At 33.5% G+C, this 15,742-nt stretch overlaps 1 protein-coding gene across 1 annotated transcript in view; it reads left to right on the forward strand.

Annotated features, from left to right (window-relative positions):
* Micu3 (mitochondrial calcium uptake family member 3) overlaps nucleotides 1-15,742 on the forward strand; it is a 116,879-nt gene that overhangs the window by 82,254 nt on the left and 18,883 nt on the right. Inside the window, exons 10-12 of the mRNA XM_033765585.1 lie at nucleotides 4,416-4,511; nucleotides 9,273-9,373; nucleotides 10,290-10,461. Of these exons, the coding sequence (XP_033621476.1) occupies nucleotides 4,416-4,511; nucleotides 9,273-9,373; nucleotides 10,290-10,461 (369 nt within the window). The remainder of the gene's footprint in view (nucleotides 1-4,415; nucleotides 4,512-9,272; nucleotides 9,374-10,289; nucleotides 10,462-15,742) is intronic.

The following is a 15,742-nucleotide window of genomic DNA, read 5'->3' on the forward strand; positions in this document are numbered from 1 at the left end:
AAACTTTTTTTTTCTCATCTGTGAGTATGTGTCACTGAAGGATAAAATGATGCTGGTCTTTGGTTACACTTCCTTATTGATACCAGCACTTTTATTCATCATTACTTGTACACTGTCAGTGCAAAACTCATCACCATGCCAAAGGCAAATGTCTGTAAGGTGCTTAAATAAGAATCTATCTCATTTTTGTCCTGCTTTTTCAGTCATTCTCAGTGAGAAAGTTGGTGCTAAGGACTAGCCTCTAATTAAATAACAGGTTTTTTTGTGAGTTATACTGGTTTCCTTTTATCCTAGGTGACAGTCTGCTTCATTTTAGTTGGTGAATTCAATTAATCTGCATTACCTATGGTTACTTACTGATTTGAATTTTACAATCTTTGCAATTCTCTTTAACCATTGGCTTAATGGAAGATGGCTAGTTTTTCATATACTAGCTATACACTATTCTTTTTTTCTTCCTTTCCTGCTTTCTTTTAACTGCTTTTTAAGATTAGAAAATATTTATTTCTATTCTTTAAATTTTAATATGTATATTTAAAATAATAATGTTTTAAACATTATCTTACTCTTTTCCTGAATAATTCTTTCAAATACAGCTTCATAGTCTTTAAACTTACTAAACTTACCTTGCATTCTGTATCTGATCATTTCGATATCTAAGATCTGTTCTATTATTGTTTCAAATGGCTGTTATTTATGGTGGCATATGTTTTTTTGGTTCAGTAATCTTGTATTGTGAGCATATATTTATTGGAATGTCTTTGTGAAGATTCTTTACACACCTGGTGAAATACACTGTTCAAACTAGGATTATGTCAGGTTTTTCTTTTATGACTTTTGTTTGTTTGTTTGTTTGTTTCCTTTGAGATATACCTGGAGCCAAGTATGGCAATACACAGCTGTAATCTCAGCTGATGCAGGAGGATCACAAGTTCAAGCCCAGCCTGGACAATTTAGCACCTTAGGGAAACCCTATCTCTGAGATAGATAGATACATAGATAGATACATAGATAGATACATAGATAGATACATAGATAGACACATAGAAAGAATAAGAAAGAAAGAATTTTTTAAAAGTCATACCTGGTGAAACCATAGTCCCACACAACTTTAAATTACAATTATCAAATTACTGTTTTTAGAACTACAGTTTTCATAGTGGTACAAAATATAAAGATACAGTTGTTTTTTTTTTTATTTACGTGTCTATTCAGTATCATTTGAATATCATGTAATAAAGACAGTTTACTCTCTGCTTCTATGGGTTGTTATTTTTCCCATGGTTGACCTAATCACTGGGTAAAATATTTCTCAGACCCTAATTTTTATGGGGGACATGTACAACTTTGGAGAGCCATTATTCTGTTTACCACAGAGATGTATTACCATCTCTACATCAGTCTTTTTCTTCCTAACTTCCCTTTTCTGTCTTTCTTCCCTCTTTTTCTTCACTCTCTCCTACTTGCCTGCTTTTCTTTCTTCCTATAATAGATGCCATGGAATGCCTTGATTAGAATCCTGATTTGACTTAGCCAAAAAAGGCATAGGAAACTCTTGACCAAAACTGCAAAGTTTAAGGGAGTTCTACCAATAATAGCCTCAGAACTGAGGCAAAAAGTATATCTGACTTGGATATCCGATATATTCAGTACTCATTTTGCCCATGCCATCCATTTTTGAAGTTTTTCTGAACTTTATTTGTGTTCTTTTTGTGAAAGTTTGCAAATTTCCCTATATTTACCAACCAAAGCATTCATAGTTATCTGTTTCATACGATCACATTGTTTGGTTACATTTGGGTACTTTCCCTGCAGTCTTTCTGTAGTCTGTATACATATTTTCTGGTTTTATGTTTGCTTTGCATTTCTTGCTATTAAATTATAGTTTGATTTTCCTGTACACTTTAAGTTTATTTTAAATATTCTATTATTTTTTTTCTAATACTACAACTTCCTATAGTTTTTTATGTTCTGAAAATTTACTCCTAATTTCATCATATTTTTTAAATTAAAAAATTAAATGCTGGCTCCAGGACAGACCCAGATAGACATTAGTGAATGTATTAGGCGTATCACGGATCTATTAACTATTTGGGGGGGCCATCTAGAATACCTAGAAATAGTTACTCTAAGGTTACCATCACTGCCTTCAGAAGCTTTATAAGTGAAAAGATTGTATAAAATAAAACAAAAACAAGTCTTCTCTAGTTACAGCAATGCAGTCATAGTCTGGCGTGGTCTCTGGAGTCAGAGTGAGGAGGAAAGCCTCTGCAAAAGAGTCTTACTAATTTGTTACATTTGAAACAAGGTTTTTTCAATTTCAAAAGTTTAATTCACCTTTTAAATTTATTGTCCTGACATATATATTTTTAAATATAGAAAAGGAAAAAAAAACTGTCCTAACCTCACCATTCAGAGATAGTTTATTTTAGTATATTTGCTTTTGTTTCTTTGTTCATAGAATATATGATTTGTTAAACCAACTTTATCTTTTTATATGTTGTAAATATTTTTATGTCATGGTATGTAAGTATATGTGAAGCTGACCATTATTTGTTGGTGAGAAAGAGACATGGATTACCAAAAGGAATCATTCTTGTTATTCTCTTAGTAACAGTATACAGCAAGCCTTATTTTACAGTGTGGTAGGTTTAACAAACCTTTTTTAAAAAAATCATGTACTGACCTTTTAAGGAATAATTTAAAATATACATCTATGTTCAAAATACGTACATGATATCTGAGAGTAAAAATTAATCTAGTATCTATTGAGGTTATTCTAATCCTATATGAAAGAAAATTAACTGTTGGGTCTATATTTGCTAATTTTACCTGTTTAATAGTGTCTGCTTTACACTTTTTAGGGAGTGATGAGTAGAATCTCTGTCTTAGTTACTTTTTGTCAGTGGGACACAATACCTGAAACTAGAAACTTAAAGGAGAGGTTTATTTTGGCTCACATATTAAGTCCATAGTTGGCTGGTTCCAAGGCAGGAAAGTGTGGCAGAGGGGCATAGTGGAAAAAGCTGTTCGCACCACGATGTCCAGGAAGCTGACCTGGAAGAGAAGACCAGGCAAGGAGATGAACCCTTTCATGTCACGCCTCCAGTGACTCACCTCTCCCCAGACCCCACATCCTAACAGCAGATCAGCTGTATCCCAATAATCCAGTCACCTTCCCAAGCCCCACTCAGCACATTTTGCTTTTGGGGGACATCTAGATATAAACTTTAACACTGTCATGTTATTACATTTATATGTATAATAATATTTACATCTTTGTTATCTAAGATTTTATTAAGTTGTAGGCAGTGAGTAGTTACTCTAATTAATGTAAGTTAATTAAAATTAGGGTAGTGGGATATATAATGATCAAAGTAATAATATGCATATATGAAAACATCACAATGAAACTCATTGTTCTGTACAGTTAATATGCAGCAGCAATAAAAATATCTAACATACAAAATTGGAAGATCTTTTAATAATTCCTGGATGCACTGTAATTTTATTAGTGGCACTAGATTTTTATTTTCATTTATTTGTTAATTTATTGATTTTTTTATGGTACCAGGAGTTAAACCCAGGGCCTTCACACCAGGATGCCTAAATTATTGAGGCTGGACTCAGATTGGCCATCCTCCTGCCTCAGTCTCCTGAGTATCTTGGATTATGGGCATGTATCAGCATGCTATACTTCACACTAAACTTTTAAAAATAAATAAGATTGTTTCTGTTTAAAGGTTTGTTAGGTTTGAGTTTCACTCTTTTCTTAGGAAGAGTGAGCCACTACTCTTCATCTTAATTCCTGCATCAATACACCAGCTGGCACTGAAAGGTGGTACCCTGTCCTGTCACAGAGGCTATGAAGTGACTTAGTCATGCACAATAGACACCCACCAAGCCCTAAGTGGGCTATTTGACTCAAACAAGTGTATTTCTTTTTTCATAAGCTCTAAATTAATTTAAATTTTGTTTCTCTAATATATGGATATGGTTGTTTTATTTTGGTACACTAACAAGATGAATGATAGCCAAAAATCATTTTTAAATTATGGTTTTAATAAGTTGCTATAAATTTATGAAAAACCTTCATATGAATTTACACAAAACATGAACAAAATTTTTGCCTCACATTTTCTTAGAAGTTATGCCTGCCTAAGTAGAAGGGCAGAGGAAAAAGTAGTGATTCTTCTTGACAAAGGCATATTGTGCTTAGAAATAGTGGTTATATATCATTACACCTTTGAAAGCTCCAGGGCTTTCCCAGCTGTGTAACACAATACTGTTGTGTGCAGCAGAAAACAAAAAGGTAAGCTAATGTGTTTTCTTTTAAGGTTGGTTTTAAAGTGTATAAATTGTCACTCTTTATGACTGTTCTTTAGATTTCAGTTGTGCCTCTTAAACTTCTACAGGTACTTAAAACAGAAGCTGAGGAACTTGTCTCTAGAAGCTATTGGGACACACTGAGACGTAACACAAGCCAAGCACTCTTTTCAGACCTCGCAGAGGTACAATTAAACCCCTACAGTTTCCTTGTACTGCTTGCCATTTTGTTCATCTAGCCTCATTTTTTAGAATCATAAGGATGAAATAAAAAGTGTACTATATTTTCTCTTTTCTTACAATATTTAAACTGCTTATTTAAAGATGCCAACTGGTCAGGGGCTGCAAACCACTTTTAATAATCTACTGAATGAACTTCTTTGTTGCATAAAGCACAGCTGGCCAATTTAGCTGAAAGGAAATATATATTTTAATTAAGGATCATTTTCTCAAATTTTGAAAATTATACTGTTATACTTTCTCTGAATCTTTTAAACTGACAGTTCAGTATAATATGAAATGCCAAGATGTTTTACTTGGTATAAGTTGACTCATGGTAGATTTACACAGTTAAATTTTCTAGTATTAGTAGTAGTAGCTTGCAAAGGCAGGGGAATGAGGTTGAGGTGGAGGGTTCTCATAGAACAATTAATTGATGGAGTGAGGAGTATTATTTAAGATTGTCAGTACATGGTGAAAATAAAAGGGAAACTGAGCCTATTTTAGTTTTATTACTGTTTTTAATTTGATATGGGCATGTACCTATTTCTGTCCTCAGAGTAGTCTGCTTCTACCACCTCACTGTTAGGCTGTAGTCAATAAGGATTTTAATTTTAAAAGATGGACTGTATCTTATAGATCAAATGTTGTTTTATGTTTCCTAATAAGAATTTTTGTAATTAAAACTTTTATAATTAAAAGTATCATAAAAGATTATTATTAGAGAAATCTGTCAGTCTTCCTGGAAAGGACTTTTCAGTAAATACTAAAATTTTGTTTTTTTATCTTTTTCTCTTTTAAGTTGGCTTCTCTTTTCTTTTTCTAAACTTCTAAGTTTAAGTTTTACAAATTACACCTTAAAAATAATTTTAAATAATTTTAAAGTCCCAAAACAGATAAATAATGCATTTTGCAACCTGTATGCCCATCAACAGATGAATGGATAATGAAAATGTGGTATTTATATACAATGGAATACTACTGTGCTATAAAGAAGGACAAATTTGAGTCATTTGTAGGAGGATGGATGTACCTTGAGGCCATAATATTAAATAAAATACACACACAATGCAAAATATAAACAAATTAAGAAAGCAAAATAAAAGATAGAGATAATAGGAAACAGGGAGACACTTATTTTGCAAATGAGAAGACAACCAAAAGATGGAGGGTGAGCAGAAGGGGACATAAAAAGAATTAAGATATGTTATGTACATATACCAACTCTCTACAATGAATGTAATCATTATATACCACAAACGTCTACCAGTAAAAATTAAAAACTGTTCAAAATTGCATTTTACCCTTTGTTTAGTCTGAGATATAAAAATATAACATAACTTAGACCAGCTATTAAAGTTACCTTTTAAATTTGAGCCATTGTGTTGGCCTGAATTGGCAGATGTGCCATTTACAGATATCCCAGAAGAGCTCTATTTTGTAATCATATATAGGTAGGCACATAGTAGTCTATGCTTTAAAATAAGAGCAACTGGGAACACGATCCTTGTGAGACTCTACAAGCCAACCGTGGCCTCCCTACTCAAGTTCAAATGAACAGTAATGTGACTCTTGTGTCTCTCCACACTAGTATCCACCTCCTAAACACGGCCCTTCCTTAATCCCATCTAACTGCTGTAAATTCCCATAGACAAAATTTGCCCATTAGATTTTGAATTTAATTAAAATCTTGAGATTCTTTTTATCAGAAGACCAGTCAGGTCTTGTACACACAGATGCTGATTTATGTAAGATCTCTGGAAAGAGATTATGGGTTCTTTCAGGGTTACAGTGGACCTGGCTTTTACAGCTTCTCGGAGCCAGTTTTGCACATCTCTTCCCAGCTTAACAATCTGTGACCTCCCTGTGGTCCCTTGAAATTAGCTACGTAGAACAGCAGCACCACAGAAAGAAGCTTTACATATCAGCCATTTTTTTAGTTTTCTGGAGTATGAATTTACTAGTATACCAGTGGCTATGATTAGTCTACACTATGATCATAAAGTGCCGAATTAGTTAGTAAATGGACTCAAACATCAAGAAGTAAATCTGATAAAAGATACACAAAGGGGCCAGAGGTTTAGCTCAGTGGTACCGACGTCTGCCTCTCAAGTGTAAGATCTGGAGTTCTATCCGGTACCCTCAACCCCCAAAAAAAGATTAAAAAAAAGAAAAAGTGAAAAAAATTAAAATTTGTATTATGTTCCAAAATTAAAATAATTAGTTGGGGGTTATCTCTGTAACTACCCTCCTATATTGCGGAGAATAATAATAAAATTAACTATAATTAAATTACACCTAATTCTAATTCCTTATAGGTCACTACAGATACCAGTATAACATAGACAGTTTATAATATTAGTATTTCAGGGTTCAAGTTGATTCAAAAAGAAAGCTTAGAAATCTCTTTATCTTTGTTACATATTTAATGTATAATTTTGCATTTCTTTGTTACATGTGTAATTTAAGATAAAATAGTTCTCTTTACTATAAGTTAATTAGATATTGCCACTCATTCTTATTCGAGTGTTTCTAAGAATAAATTTTTTTAAATTATAGTAAAGCCATGTCTTTCAAATTATTATAAAATCATATAATGAAAATTTGCTTGTCACAGTTGACACCACTTTCTAACCAAAATCATATATAATAAATTCAGAGTACATGGTAAATATATTGTGCAACTATTAAGTAAGTCTGTCCATACCAGGGATTATAAACACTATTTTGCATACTAAGATGAAATTTAAATATTTTTATTTGCTTAAAACTTTTGTTGTCCTTAGTGTTTCAAGAAATTATTCAAACATTTCAATAAATTGTCTAAAGAATTCTTCCATCCCTTAGATAGAGCTTAAAATTGTTACTACATTGTAATCAGTAAAAATATACTGAAAGATGATTTTAAAACTTGAATAGTTTGACAAAGTTTCATTTAATATAAATTTATTTCATATTTTGGAAATCATTTAAATAATTTTTATGTATGTAGAGTGCTGGAGATTGATCCCAGGACCTCAGGCATGCTAAGCATACACTGTACCACTGAGCTATCCACACCCCCCAGCCTAAAGTAATTTTTAATCAAAACAAAATGAGATGATAGCCTTTCATGTAAATGGCCCATAGGTTCTTTTTGTGGCTTTTTCTCACATTTTCATGAAGACTTGTGGATTAATTGTATCTTAGCAAAGAAGATAAAAGAAGGGGATAAAGTATCTATTTTTATCTCAACCCTCTTTTATGTTGTTATATAACATGGATACTCAGGTCATTGGTGTAGTTTTCAATGACTTCAAGCAGTACTCTGTTTCACAACTAAGGGAGTTTTCTCCATTTCCATTTTCTGATTTTTTTCTCTCTGATGTCAAACTCTTCCCTATTCCTCTGTGGTTCTGGATTATCTGGGTACATGCAACCTGAGTGTAATAAGATTTGGGCGCTGAAAGACTGCGTGAAGCTCTGCCCTGCTCAGTGGGCATGAGAACTTCTAAATGAGGTCATTATGTAAAACCTGTATAAAACCAAGTCTTTAGTTTTAGTGTACTCTTTTTTGAGGTAAAGAATATCACAGCACTGGAGAAAACATTACTTAATTATATTTCCTGAGTTTGCTATGTTCCCAGAACCTCTCATTTTAAGGCATTTTTTTCAGATCTTTACAGCATATATTTCAGTAACCAAAAAGTGTGTACTATGGAAAAAAAAAATCCCTTTATTTACATTTCAACATTACTATGTTTTTGTCATCTAGTCCTTTTTCAACTTCTTAAAACATTAACTTGACAAGAATAACAATAGTAAACTTTGTTGGGAGTTCAGGATTGATTATACTGGGATTGAACCCAGGGTCTTCTCACTGTGCTACATCCCCACCACTTTTTATATTTTTTATTTTGTGATAAGGTCTCACTGTGTTGCCCAGGCTGAGCAAAAACTTGGGATCTTCCTGTTTCAGCCTCCTAGAGTGCTAGATTACAGGCATGTGCCACCACACCCAGTGTAGCTAAAATTTCTCAAACATTTACAATCTGAACATGCTTGTCACAGTGCTAAAAATTTACATGTGCTATCTCATGCATATGTACTATTATTACTCTTGTAATATCCTGAGAAAGATTAACTTTTCTAAGTTCACATAAATAATGAGAAGGATCAACATTCAGTGCCAGCCATCTGACTCTTGATCTTTGCTCACCACACTACTGTGAAGTAAGCACCTTTTAAAAAGGTTAGTGCCCTGATGAAAGGAAGCTGGTTTATGAACATTTGGTCATTCTTATGTCAGCTCCAAATACTCGGTGCACCTGAAGAATTTATCACTTTTGAACATACTAAAAGAAATAGATTTTTTTCAGGTTTATTAGGAAAATCCAAATTAAATTATTTAATTAAAAATACCACATTTAGATGATTACTAGAGGATTTAAACTATTTTAAATAATTTAGCATGTGCCTGCAATAATTTGAGGTTGAAATTTACATAAAGTATCATCATGTCTTCAATATTTTTTGAAGAAAAACATCAGTTTTGTTCAAATTTGTTTTCAAAATATGAATTTCATTTTAACTATAATTTCATTTATAAATTCAGCCTGTGCTTTTCACTGTAACATTAGTAGCACTGCGTTTTTATATTTATATGTTGATAAAATTCTTTGAAGGGTGTTGGATATCTCTATTCTCTTTCTTTTATTGCAATTAACTTAATTTATGGAATTTTTAAGCGTGCTGATGACATTACAAGTTTAGTAGCAGATACTACACTTCTTGTCCACTTCTTTGGAAAGAAAGGAAAAGCTGAACTCAACTTTGAAGATTTTTATAGGTAAGCTTAATTTTTACTAAAAATTATTAGAATACTAAAATTAGAAGGGTTTTGAGAGATAATCTAACTGCTGCTGATAAGCAGTTTGCTACCTTCATCTCAACTAAGAATACTTTGTATGATAAATATGCGTTTTTGTCAGTGCCTATAAACTAATGTATCAGTAATTATAACAAGTAATTAATGAATGATAAAATATCTACCTGGGTTTTTATCTACTATATATTCAGAAGAAAGTACGTTGCCATTTCTTTAGTCTGAGTAAGCCACAATAACAACAACGAACATTACTATTCTGCAAGCTACTTTTTATTTTTCATTAAGTTTATTGGTACATTTTAGGTATACAATATGATGACATTCATCATTGGGAATTTGTGCCTTTTTTTTTTTTTTTTAGCTAAATCCCCAGCCAGGAAGTTGTACCTTTACATGATATTTCTTGGTTATCATTTTTTCTCCATTCCCCTTCAACCCCTCCACGTTGAGGCTATACTCTTAAATGAAATAAATAGGACATGTGTAAATACCAAATAGTTTCCCTGATGTGAGAAACTGAAAGTGTAAATAAATAAGGATCAAAATGTATGATAGATAATGTGAAACAAGAAGACAAGTTCTAAAGGGGGAGGGGGAAGTGGGAAAGGAAAAAATATGAGAAACGCAAGCTACTTTTATTATCCCCACTTCACATGAGGGAAACTCAAGCCCTGAAACGTTAAGTTACTTGCTGGAACTGCTATAGTCATTGAGTGCTAACACCGCTCAGAACTTGTACGCTTTGCTTCCTCATTACACAGAGAAACTTCATGAAGCTTTTGTCATATAATTTAATCAGTCATGTAACCTTTTCTAGGACAGTGAATGTTTGCCCATTTATCTTGTTCATTCTTTATTATACTTTTTTTTTTCATAGATTCATGGATAACCTCCAAACAGAAGTTCTAGAAATAGAATTCCTTTCTTACTCTAATGGAATGAATACTATCAGTGAGGAAGATTTTGCTCATATTCTTTTACGATACACAAATGTGGAAAATACATCGGTATTTTTGGAAAATGTGCGTTACAGTATACCTGAAGAGAAGGTATCTAATCCCTCATGTTTATTTTGTTGCATCCATTATTTATATTTATGTAGCTCTACAAAATATCTTTCCCTTTTGGTTAGTTTTATTTCTTTGTAAATTAAGATATTCTAAATATATTTTACTTTTTCTTCTGTGTCCTCAGTGCTCTGTCTAAATTTTTTAAAATTATTAACTTTAAATTCTGGATTAGATTCCCATCTTTTTCTTAGGTATGCTGACAACCCTTATGGATATTAGCAGTTACTTTATTCAAATTACAAACATTATTTTTCAAGAGAATTCTCCTGATTTGTATGCTTTGACTACCATGTAAGCATCACCTCATATAAACAGTTTATATTGACTGTTTCTGTCACACTCTGTTCACTTCTATAACACCCTTTAGAAGGTCATTTGAAGACTGACATTGATGAGTGAGTGATCTTATCAGAAGTTGAAGTGAGGCTTTTCAAAGAGTTTGGATGGCATGAATGGTTAAGAACCTGGGACAACTGGTTGTCTATTTGTTTAGTAACAAAATGTGTTGTCAGCCCTTCTAGAGTAACATTATCTAGTGGTATTTGAATGCACCATTGCAACCAAATAGAATTGGTGTCACAAGGACCCCTTTAAGCATGGGGATGTTTTGGATATATTGCCTTCTATTTGTGTTTGTAGGAGGATCAAGTTAATCTATCCAAGAAAAACACTGCAAATAGTTTGACTTTGTTTAAAATGGATAAACTGTGATGATATTAACAATTCTGTAGGTCCTCTAATGGAGAAAAAAAAAAGGGGGCTTGATGTATTTGGCCATTAGTATACATTAACTTTTAACCAGCAGACTTTTATCTGTTTTTCTTGTAACTCATAGACAGTTCCTAAAAATAAATATTGGAAGTTGTACCACTCAAAGTACTAGACTATTATGTAGACTATCATGAATCTGTTTTTTCTTTCATTAAATGGAAACATCAACTTCTATAACCCAGGTCAAATTCCAAGAATGATGAGTTTATAAGAGCTTGTTGTACTATTTTTACACTTAAACTTATTCCAAAATAAGTATTAAGTTAAATTCAGCTTCTGAAAATTTTTAGTTAAGGCACTAAAAACCATTATAATAGAAATGGAAAATTTTGGTAATTTTTTTCTAGATTATCTTTTCAGTTCTCACCATAAATTTATAGATGTGTTCCTTGTTTATGCTTCTTTAGCTATTAGCATTTTTAACTATTTTATTAGTACAGTACATCTTCCTTTTAGAAAAAGGGAGACTGGAGTTTTCAGGTACAGGGATACTTATCTAGGTATTCAAGTCCAGAATTTTCATCTCCACCATACTCTACATGCCTTTCCCTTTCTTCCACCTCTCATCTTTTTCTCTCTGTTGGAAAAAACAATACTACTATTTGACTATTTTGTATTTCTAAACTACTCATTTTCAGTCACTTATCTAGCACATACTTATTTTCTATTTATGAGCTTGGTCTGGCTACTAAGAATAAAGCAGTGCTATAAACAAAATCTTAGTAGAGGGATAAAATCAATAATGATAATAAATGGAAGTGGACCAGGAATCACAGGGCCTGGAGAAGCAGGTAGATTATCAGGGAGAGATCTAGTGAAAAGGTGGCATTTGAGGAGAGCCTGTGAAGAATAAGCTATATAAAGACCTAGAAGAAGAGCATTTCAGGCAGAGATATCAGCAAATAGCAAAGGTCCAGGGAAGGAATAAAGGTTGGTTTAGCTGAGAAAATGCCAAGAAGCATTTCATAAGTAAACAGGAAAGTAGTAAGTGATGAAGAGGGAGCAATAGATAGGAGTCAGGTCTTAAAGAACCCTGGAGACTAATGTAAGGGAGTTTAGATATTTTACTCTGATAGTGATAATGAGTGACAGAAAGCTGTTACAAAGTTTTAAATTTTAATCCCCCCCCCCGCCACTGCCACCACCCATTTTTGTATATAAAGTCTTACTGGAACGTAGCCCTTCTCATTCATTGAATGCCTTGTCTGAGGGTACTTTTGCACCATAATGGTAAAATTGAGAAGTTTCAGCAGAAACCACATGGGCAGCAAAAATGAAAATATTTACTCCCTAGCCCTTTTCAGAAAAAGTTTACAAGCCTTGCTTTAAGCATAGGCATGCCATTCATTCCTTCTTCATTCAACAAGTATTCAGTGTCTGCCGTGACACTCTACTGTGATCTAATTCATGTACCACATGCAATCTGATTGATGTTTCACAAGCTCATCTTGGCTTCTACATGTCAACAAGCTTCAGTTGGCCCAGATTTGAAAGAAACAAGTTAAGATTCTCTTATTAGGATTCCAGGTAAGAGATAAGCATGGTTTGGACTGGGATAAAAGTAGGGAAAATAAGTGAGGTATTGGATCATTTAAAGCAGAACTGATAGAACATGTTCTTGGATTGTACTTCAATGTGAAGGAAAAAGAGGAATCAAGAATCCTTAGGTTTTGGCCTTGACCACAAGGTGCAACAATGGTAGCATTTATGGAACTAGGTAAAACCACAGATGTAGAATTAAGAGACAATCAGAAGTTTAACTGGGGACAAGCTAAGGTTACTTAGATATCTGGGTGAAGATAGTAAGCAGTTGAATATGTGCATTTAGCCTTCACAGTACAATCAGGACTACAGATCAGGAGTCATTAATGTATGGATATCAAGATTATGGCTTACGGGTTGCAAAATTGGTTCCACATACCATCTCCCCACTTTCATTTAATGAAAACTCCATTCTTCCTAGTTCACTTCCAAAACATTTTAATTGTACTGAAGTAAACCCTGATAACATTGAGCAGATCCTCTGCATTTCCTTTTGCTCCACCCCCTTGGAGCTGTCACTCTGCTTTCTGTCCCTGTGGATTTATCTATTGTAGATAGTATAAATGGATCAATATATATATGTGAACTTTTAAGTTCTTTGATAATGTTTTTGAGGTTCATCCACATCATAGCAGGTATCAGTAGCTCATTGTTGCAATGGCCGAATGATTATAATTATATGCATATACCAAGGTGTGTTTATTCCTTCATCCATCCATAGATAATTGAGCTATTTCTGCCTTTTGGCTGTGTGAATGTAGATGCTAAGAATATACATATACATGGATTTGTTTGAGTACCACTTTTCATTTCTTGTGAGGCAGGCGGTAGAACCACTGAGGTAAACCCCCGGCCCCTATTTTTTATTTCTTTTCTGTTTACACCTAGAAGTGGAATTGCTGTGTGATACATTATTATCTGTGTTTTTTCTTATTATGATAACCATGCTAATGGTCCCCACGTAGTCACTTTAACTACAATCTTTATTCCTTCATGTGGCTACAAATAGTTATTTTCTTTATTTTCGGCCCGAAGTACTTCCTCTAACATTTTTAGGAGGGAGGTAGTTAAGAGTACATGTGTGAGTAATAAGCAGTTCTGCCTTTTGTTTATCTACAAATGTCTTAATTGCATCTTTATTTTTGAAATATTGTTTTGCCAAATATACAATTCTTGATTGATGGACTTATTTCTTTTTTTTTTCTCATTGAGTTTCTTGGTACATTTTAGGTATACAGTACAATTACATTCATCATCGGGATCTTGTACCTTTACATGACAGGTCTTGGTTCTCACTTTCTCCCCTTATCCCTGCCCTCCCTTCAGCCCCTCCTCCCTTCCCCATTTACAAAAACTTTATTTCCATTTTTTCATTTTCTCATATTTTTTTTCTTTTCCCTTATATGCTTTCCCCTACGCTTCCCACTTTCCCTACACCTTTAGGCCATTTCTTCCTATTTCACATTGTCAATTATACCATTAAGATCTTACTTACAATTATAGTTTTGAACACGAAAGAAACTATTTGGTATTTATACATGTGTGACTTATTTATTTCACTTAAGAGTATAGCCTCAATATGCATCCCATTTTCCTATGAATGACTCTAATTTCTCATTCTTTATGGCTGAATAATATTTCATTTTATAGAAAAACCACATCTTCTTTATCCATTCTCCAACTGATGGAAAACAGGGCTGTTTCCAAGTTTTAGCTATTACAAACTGTGCCGCTATAAACATGGGTGTGCATATATCACTGTAGTATGATTCTTTTAATTCTTTTGGAAAAATACCCAGCAGAGGGATGTCTGGGTCAAATGGAACCTCTAATCCTAGTTTTTTGAGATATCTCCATATTGATTTCCATAGTGGTGACACCAGTCGGCACTCCAACCAACAATGGAGAAGGGTTCCTTTCCCACCACAACCCCACCAACATTTGTTATTGGTTGATTTTTTGATAGCAGCCATTCTTTCTGGGGTGAGGTGGTATCTCAGTGTTGTTTTCGTCTGTATCTCCCAAATGACCAGTGATGTGGACATTTTTCATATATTTTCTTGTTGCTTTTACTTCTTTGTCTGAGAAATGTCTGTTCATTTCAGGTGCCCATTTTTGAATCGTGTCTTTATACTTGGCAGGGCTGACTTTTTTGAGTTCTTTATATATTCTAGATAATAGTGCTTTGTCTGAGGACCAGCTGGTAAACATTTTTTCCCACATTGTAGGATGTCTCTTAGTTCTATTGATGGTTTCTTTTGCAGTGCAGAAGCTTTTTAATAAGATGCGATCCCAGTTGTTGATTCTTTGTGTTAGTTCCGATGCTACCAAGGATTTGTTCATAAAGTTTTTTCCTATGCCAATGTCTTCAAGAGTTCTGCCTAACTTATTTTCCAGTACATTTAGTGTCTCTTTTTTAATATTCAGAGCTTTACTCCACTTGGATTTTAGTTTAGTGCATGGTGAAAGATAAGGGTCTAGTTTTAATCTTTGGCAGGTTGAAATCCAGTTTTTCCAACACCATTTATTAAAGAGACTATCTTGCCTCTAGTGAGGATGGTTGGCTCCTTTGTCAAAGATAAGGTAGCTGAGTACATCTGGAGTTGTTTCTGTATCTTCCAGTCTATTCCACTGGTCCTCAGGTCAGTTTCTTTGCCAGTACCATGCTGTTTTATCACAATGGCTTTGTAGTATAGTTTCAAATTGGGAATTGTGATACCCCCTGCTATGTCTCTGTTCCCTAGGATGGCTTTTGTATTCTAGGTCTTTTCTAGTTCCAAATGAATTTTTGTATTATTTTTTTTCTAGTTCTGTGAAATATACTATTGGAATTTCAATTGGCATTTCATTGAATCTGTATAGCAGTTTTGGTAGTATGGCCATTTTCACTATGCTGATTCTTCCTACCCAGGAGCAGGGGATATCTTTCCATTTTCTTATATCCTCT

The sequence above is a fragment of the Fukomys damarensis genome, unplaced genomic scaffold (genome assembly GCF_012274545.1).
Source record: "Fukomys damarensis isolate Sample0158 unplaced genomic scaffold, DMR_v1.0_HiC HiC_scaffold_18, whole genome shotgun sequence".
NCBI classification, from domain to species: Eukaryota; Metazoa; Chordata; class Mammalia; order Rodentia; family Bathyergidae; genus Fukomys; species Fukomys damarensis.